The sequence below is a fragment of the Protobothrops mucrosquamatus genome, unplaced genomic scaffold (genome assembly GCF_001527695.2).
Source record: "Protobothrops mucrosquamatus isolate PMUCROS unplaced genomic scaffold, P.Mucros_1.0 scaffold_150, whole genome shotgun sequence".
Lineage (NCBI taxonomy): Eukaryota > Metazoa > Chordata > Lepidosauria > Squamata > Viperidae > Protobothrops > Protobothrops mucrosquamatus.
Window position 1 is genome coordinate 224,095 of NW_015386226.1, and position 7,270 is coordinate 231,364.

At 41.2% G+C, this 7,270-nt stretch overlaps 1 protein-coding gene across 1 annotated transcript in view; it reads right to left on the reverse strand.

Moving 5' to 3' along the window:
* The window catches only part of PHGDH (phosphoglycerate dehydrogenase), a 33,452-nt gene that overhangs the window by 6,486 nt on the left and 19,696 nt on the right, over positions 1-7,270 (reverse strand). Inside the window, exons 4-11 of the mRNA XM_015819774.1 lie at positions 6,435-6,489; positions 6,240-6,338; positions 5,989-6,121; positions 4,903-5,051; positions 4,364-4,516; positions 3,283-3,415; positions 1,348-1,475; positions 814-1,033 (exon numbers count right to left, since the gene is read on the reverse strand). Of these exons, the coding sequence (XP_015675260.1) occupies positions 814-1,033; positions 1,348-1,475; positions 3,283-3,415; positions 4,364-4,516; positions 4,903-5,051; positions 5,989-6,121; positions 6,240-6,338; positions 6,435-6,489 (1,070 nt within the window). The remainder of the gene's footprint in view (positions 1-813; positions 1,034-1,347; positions 1,476-3,282; positions 3,416-4,363; positions 4,517-4,902; positions 5,052-5,988; positions 6,122-6,239; positions 6,339-6,434; positions 6,490-7,270) is intronic.

The following is a 7,270-nucleotide window of genomic DNA, read 5'->3' on the forward strand; positions in this document are numbered from 1 at the left end:
GCCGCCGCCCAGCTCGTTCCCGGCATCGCCCCGGCCTGTGATACTCCAGGTACAGCCCTCCCCCCTTCCCTTCTGTTCCCTGCGGCGCTGCGTGTTGAGGCCGGGACGGAATACCCCGGGCCGCCGCAGCCAAGCGCGAGGGGGAATGCCAGACGCCTCGCGCGAAGGGGGGAGGCCTGGCGACGCTGCGCCCTGCCGGGCGCTCACCAACAGGGCTAGGGAGGCCGAGGCGGCCAGGGAGGAACAGCCAACTGCCGGCAACCAGCCGGAACTGCTGGGGCCGGCCCGTATTGAAGAATACGGCCGAATTTACCCGGGCTGGCCGAGAAAGGCGCACCTCCAGCCTTCTCCGCAACCGGGAGAAGCCCCCTCCCTTTTGCAAGGTCGCCCCCTCCCCGCTTTTGGGGTGGGGGAGAATTGAGAGAGAGAGAGAGACAAACACACACACACACAAAGAGGAGAGGGGAGCCGGCCGGCCCACCCGTTTCCCCCTTTCCCTGCGCGAGCGTGTGTGGATTTCCCCCCCCTTTTTTTCTGCCCACCTCTCTCGCCCACCCGCCCGGTCGGAAAAATGTGTGTGCTGAAAAATGCCCCCTCGGCTTATACGCGAGTCACCATTTTTTCCCAGTTCTTTGAGGAAAAATAGGTCCCTCGGCTTATATTCGGGTCGACTTATACTCGAGTATATACGGTATTTATGACTCATCTTTGTCTATGGTTTTAGTCTTTGGGAGACAGATTGGAGGGAACCTGGTTCTAAAGAAAACTCTTACTAAAAAGTCAGTGAAGGGGATGAGAAATGTTTTGCCTTACCAATAATTGTTGGTAACACACTGACACTGGAGGTCTTGGATTTGTAGAACAGTAGAGGGCCACTGAGGGGAACCAGTTGCTTGAAGATTGCTCCGTTGAGTTCTAGCAGGCATGGAATGGTGCCTTGTACAGCGCCAACAAGCACATGAGGGGTATTGGTCACAGTTAGTTGCAGTTGTCCATTATTGCCCAGTGCTCTGTCAGTGTGAGTAGTGGTGATCTGGGAATCAGAAAGAGGGAAGTTAGTTTTGTTCCAAATTTCTTCTTCCAGACATGGCATAACTATACTCTGCAGAAAGCTGGTTCTTGTCTATCATAAAAATAGGGTTATTATTATGTGCAACTATACTGTGCTGGAGAAGATGGATACCTTGAATTTCAAGCTGTTTTATAATTACGAAAATATACAGAAAGAAACAGCATCATTTCTTAAGAGAAATAACTTTACAAAACATTTCCTTAATGATCCTGCAGCTGTCTCAAAGGCTTGCAATAAACTAGCTCTCAGATCTGGGAATAAAGAGGGTTATGTACCTTCAACCCAGCCTCTTGAGCCAGAAGCAGCCCATTCACAAGGTTCACATCCTTCTGTGTTGTTTCTTGAAGGAGCCCCATTGCCACTGCAGGAATCAAGTAGTTGCTAGACTTCTGCAAGTTTGAACCTAGTGCAAATTACAAGCATGATCAAATCATCAGAAGGCACTTAATATTATCTCTCCTTAGAAGATGTATAAATTGAGGAGCCAAATCCAGGGTTTCAAACAGAATTATAGATTTCCATTTGTCTCTTGTTAGAGATCACAACAGGTAAATCTTTTCCTGAAAGGTGATCATCTCACCAGCTTCACTCCTTCAGAGAAGGAAAAGGCCCTTTGCCTCTCGTCCCAGCCTTTTTTTTTTTTTTAAATAAGGCTTCTCTCCTGTGTCTTTAAGAGCAATCCAACATCCATACATTTAATAGACATACTGGTTCTGATACGGAAAAGAAACAAGTTATTTATAAGGAAGCTAACTAAAGACTCCCACTCCCAAACCTATCGTATCTACTGAGAATGCTAGTGAACAAATGTGTAAATAAAGTGACTGAACTAGAGGCCAGGAAAGAGGTGGCACTGTTACTATTGTTTCAAGAGAGACACTATCCTTGCTTTCTATGTGCGGCCTGGACTTGTGTGGCCACAATGGAGAAACTCCTTTACAATGATGATAGATAGATGATAGATAGAATAGATAGACAGATGATGATAGAGAGATAGAGATCAGAGAGAGAGAGAGAGAGAGAGAGAGAGAGAGAGAGAGAGAGAGAGAGAGAGAGAGAGAGAGAGAGAGAGACGGATAAGACAGTTTGGAAAATCAGGATCCTTGACTGGAGAATCTTGACAGTTCTAAGTTGCAAACACTTATCCTCTACACCTGGTGGAATATGAGATCAGAATGTGATTGACTTATTGAGTACATAGAATTGGAAGAACCACTGCACTCAATGGGACTTTGAGGGAAGAGTAAGTTGCATAGCTTTCTGTGGCTTTGCAGCTCAGCACAAAAGCTTCTATGGCATATTTTTATATTTCCAATAAGGATCAGCTTACATGGATTAAATTGGGAAAAAGAGATCCACTCCCAGCATGGACATATGTTTGCCTGCAAATAAGAATCATTACTCAACATGGATGACAAAGTCAATATGCACAGAATTAATTTTATTAAATGATTGTTAATTCAGATTGAGAGTGTCATCTTCCCCTAACCATTTTGGAAAGGTCATCTTTTGGCTATTACAGAGATGTGTATATCTACATACACATACAAATATATATAAAAATGGATCCCATGCATCTTTTGTTGCAGAAGAATTTCCCAGAATTAGTTTAAGTGAGAATAAGCAATCTGAGGGAAGGACTGGATTGATCTAATCTAATCTAATCTAATCTAATCTAATCTAATCTAATCTAATCTAATCTAATCTCTAATCTAATTTAAACTAAACTAATCTAATCTATTATCATCTTGTTTGTCTCTTTTCAGGGAAAGTAAATTCAGGACTATCTTCTGTTCTTTTCAGGCAATTATAGTACTACTTACTAGAGACCTATGCTTTAGCACCAAGAGCAAATGAGATTTTATATGCAAACAGGAAATGGACAATGACAACCTCCCATATGATACCAACTGCAAAAATACAAAATGAGAAAACTGTTTCTACAACTTGTTTTCTTAAAAAACAACTCTGAGAAGAAAGCAGAAGCCAAAACAAAGAAGGAAACAAAAGGCATCTCAGAGAGGGTGAAAGTTACTAATTCTCTTTAAAAAGATGAAATCTTACACAAGAGAAATTATGTAGGCTGAAAAATAAAGCTTTTCTGTTTAGTTAAGTAGGAAGATGAGAGTACAAAGACAGAGGAGTGAAAAGGTTTTGGTAAAAAGCCAATATCTGAAGGCCAAGCACTATGCCTGGATCTCTCATCTCACCTTCAGTAATAAGCTGCACTCCTCCATTCACTTGATGGCTCAGTCCACGAAGCACACTTCCTAAAGCTCTGGCCAGTGCAATCCATGGCTTGGTATGGGATGCATAGGCACTGCTGAGAGCCTGCCCATTTACCTGGGAGAGGGAAGAACAGGAGTGTGAAATTGCCTATTGGACTAGACTTCCAACCCACAACCCTTTCCCCCAGTTACTTTGTTTACAGTGCTTGGTCACTTAATAAGTTTTCTTTATTATATACATAATAATGACAGATGGAATACCATTCAAGCTCTAAAGTACAGTGGTACCTCGGTAGTCATCATCAACTGGTTCCAGGAGGTGCAATGAGTACCAAAAACAATGAGTACCAAACATTTTTTCCCATAAAGAATAATATATTGAGTCATAAAGTAGCCAATACTGCCAGGTTCTAGCTTGTGCGTTGAATACCAAACAAACAATGATTACTGGGACAATATTTTCATGTCAAAATGCATTAAGTACCAAATTTGATGAGTTTCATAGCAGTTGAATACCGAGGTATCACTATATTGTCTTCTTTGAAAATCTATCCCCTTGGAGGATTTATCCTGAGGCCTGCTTTCAATTTTAGAGCTGAATATCTTTACACTGAGTAAAGTTCTATTTTTATTGTCATTTGTTAAAAAAATACTGGCAGTCACACAATGAAAGTTAGCACTTATAAGCTGTACTGGTCAGTACAAGCACAATACCTTGAAGCTTGGCTGAACTTTAGGTTTAACTTAGTACTGCGTGTTTTAGCCTGTATTCAAGTTAGCTATGTTTATCACATCTCAAATGTATTGTACAATGCTTTGATTTTGCTTACAAATTCAACTCTATTAATTTTTGAAAAAATGTGCTAGAATATGCAGAAACTGGTTTTAAAATTCGTACTGATCTTTGACCATAAATTTTTTATGATGATGATGATGATGATGATGATGATGATGATGATGATGATGATGATGATGATGATAAGTTTAAAATTAAAATTAGTTACATGAATTTTAAAAATGATATACAAATCACAATTTACTGAGGATTAAATATAGGACTCACAGTGCCAACCAATGCCTTGCCCTGGGCCAAGTCTACAAGCTGCATGGCAATCTCTCTTCCACAGCGGCTCTGAGCTTCTCTGGTACTGGCACCCAGGTGGGGACAGCTGATTACATTGGGATGGTTAACCAAGGCTTTATCCTTGGGTGGCTCCTAAAAAGGAAAAAGAATTTGTCTAGTTTTGAAATGCTAAGTCCAGACTTAGTTGAGTTAGAAAGAAAATCTTATCCTTAATAATGCAGACGCTGTAAGACTCCAACTAGTTTTGCGGTGAAATAATAAGGAGCAGCATTTTGAATAGAGGAATCAGATAGTCAGGTCTAGAACACTAATAGGCAACTATGAATTTTTCATCCTGAGGTGCACACTTTCCCCAATCAGAGTACATGATCAAAAATATGGCCTTTTACTTCCAGGGTTCCTCAGCCAGCTTGGCTGTCAGAAAAAACTGCTGTAGAGCTACTAGCCCCAACAGCACCATCAGTTTGACCAGCTGAACTGAACTGCTGAAGGCAAAACAAGATGTCATAAAGCCTCACCTCTGTGAAAACATCTAAGGCTGCTCCTCCACAGCGGCCAGACTGGAGAGCCCGCAAAAGGGCACCTTCATCCACAATACCTCCTCGGGCACAGTTGATCACCTGGACCCCATGGCGGCATTGACCAAAGGTAGTGTCATTGAGAAGCCCTAGAAAGAAAGCAGCAGCAAAAGCAGAGAACTTGAGTAAAAGTCCAACCATATTCTCCTTCTTATATTTACCCTTGTTAGAAGTTTGCAACACCACAATTATATCACATGCCAAGAGAACTGACTGCCTTTCTGTTTATATAAAAGCTTGTATACCATCTTTTCCTGTAGGGAAATTTAAAGCTACGAACAAATTTAATAAATAAAATAAAATATATAAAGCAATAAACCAGTTTGGAAAGAATTTTTCTAGTAAGTTATCATAGTAAAACATCTGCTTCTCTCATGGTTACAGCTGCAAAATTTTAATACAAAGACACCTAACTGCTCCTCCCCCATTAGCCAGAATTCTTAGCTGACACCTTCTACAATGTAGTAATCCTTGTCTGTACCATTAGGGTTTTCTAACATACATCCATAGTCTTGACTTCTCCATTCCTTATCCCCAAAGGATTCCTTTTGCTCATTTAAGATGCCTGTTTACCACATATAGGTTCTCATGGTCAATCATTCCAACTTTCCTTCCTTACTGTCAGCCCACTAGTTAGAACAGACCAGGAAATTAATTCCAGATAGGCTAAAACTACTTTTATTATATTGGTTATATTAATAGAACCATCAAGTCTCATTGTGCTATACTTCCTCCTTCCTTCAGTGAATTATAGAGGTGTCTGTTTCAGCCACTTCATTATTTTATTGTAGATTTAAAAATGCTTCAGCCCCTTGTGCCTAGGCAATGAATCCTGCATATCTCTGTCAAAATTTCTTTCTTACTCCCTACACTGACTCCTTCCTCACTCAGCTTTATTTGCGTAAGTTGTGAGATTATATATTTATTCCATTTGCTAATAATAAGCAGCAAACATGAGCATGCATAACTCAGGACTACACAAGGATCCCTCCAACATAACAAGAGACCTCAAAACTGGCACTTTACCTGCGGTGGAAGACAGGAGTGGGGTGTGCACTGTGATGAAGTCACACAGTGGCCAGATCTGTTCCAATGACAACTGTTCAACACCAAAGACAGCCGACTCCTCAGAAGTGATTATGGGATCATAGCCTATGGTCTACATAGAGAGAAGAAAAAAAAGTTGTCTGCCACCACTAGGAAACAGGAGCACTGGCTATCCATAGCCTTTTTGAGAAGAGGAGGTCCAAGGCAGCTGAGGGGGAAACTACTCTTACCTTCATGCCAAAGGACTGCATCCGAATGGCTACCTCTCGTCCAATCCTGCCAAGGCCTAGAATGCCTAGGGTCTTCCCTTGAAGTTCCATCCCCATAAACTGCAGCAGAAAGATGCATTGGTTTGAACCAATTCCTCCTCTCTCTATAGATATATGATTGCCCTCTCTGACATCCCTACAGAATCAACTTCTTACCTTTTTACGGTCCCATTTTCCATCTTTCATTGAAGCTGCAGCTTGTGGAATTTGCCTGAAATAACAATTTCTGTTACAGTCTCTAATAAAAAAAGGTCCCAGGCTCAAGTGGATACTGTTATTTCTTATTATTCTGTTTTAGTTTGATGAGTTCTAAATTACTGAATTTTGATTTCAAAACTATGTTTGATTACTACCAATTATAAGCTTACCATGCATAATGTAGCCAGAACCACTATATTAAGACTTACTTTACTTAAATTTATATCCCATGTTTGGAAATACAAAATACAAGCATAATAGTCAGTCTAATGAAGTAACTACAACTAGTACAGTACCTCTTAACACAGTGGTTCTCAACCTTTCTAATGCCGCGACCCCATAATACAGTTCCCCATGTTGTGGTGACCCCCAACCACTTATACATCGCCGGGTGCCAGGGGCGTGGCCAAATGGGTGTGGCCACCAAGTGGGCGTGGCCACCATGTTGTGATGACCCCCAACCATAAAATTATTTTCGTTGCTACTTCATAACTGTAATTTTGCTACTGTTATGAATAGTAATGTAAATATCTGATATGCAGGGTGTATTTTCATTGTTACGAATTGAACATAATTAAAGCATAGTGATTAATCACAAAAACAATATAGCAATGCTCGCTGGAGAAGTTTACTCTTCCTTGCTCAAAAATGTTGGGAGGGAGGGAAGGGGAAGGAAGGAAGATTGAAAAGGAAAGGAAGGAGATGGAGAAGGAAGGAGATTGAAGGAGGAAGGAAGGAAGGAAGGAAGGAAGGAAGGAAGGAAGGAAGGAAGGAAGGAAGGAAGGAAGGAGAGA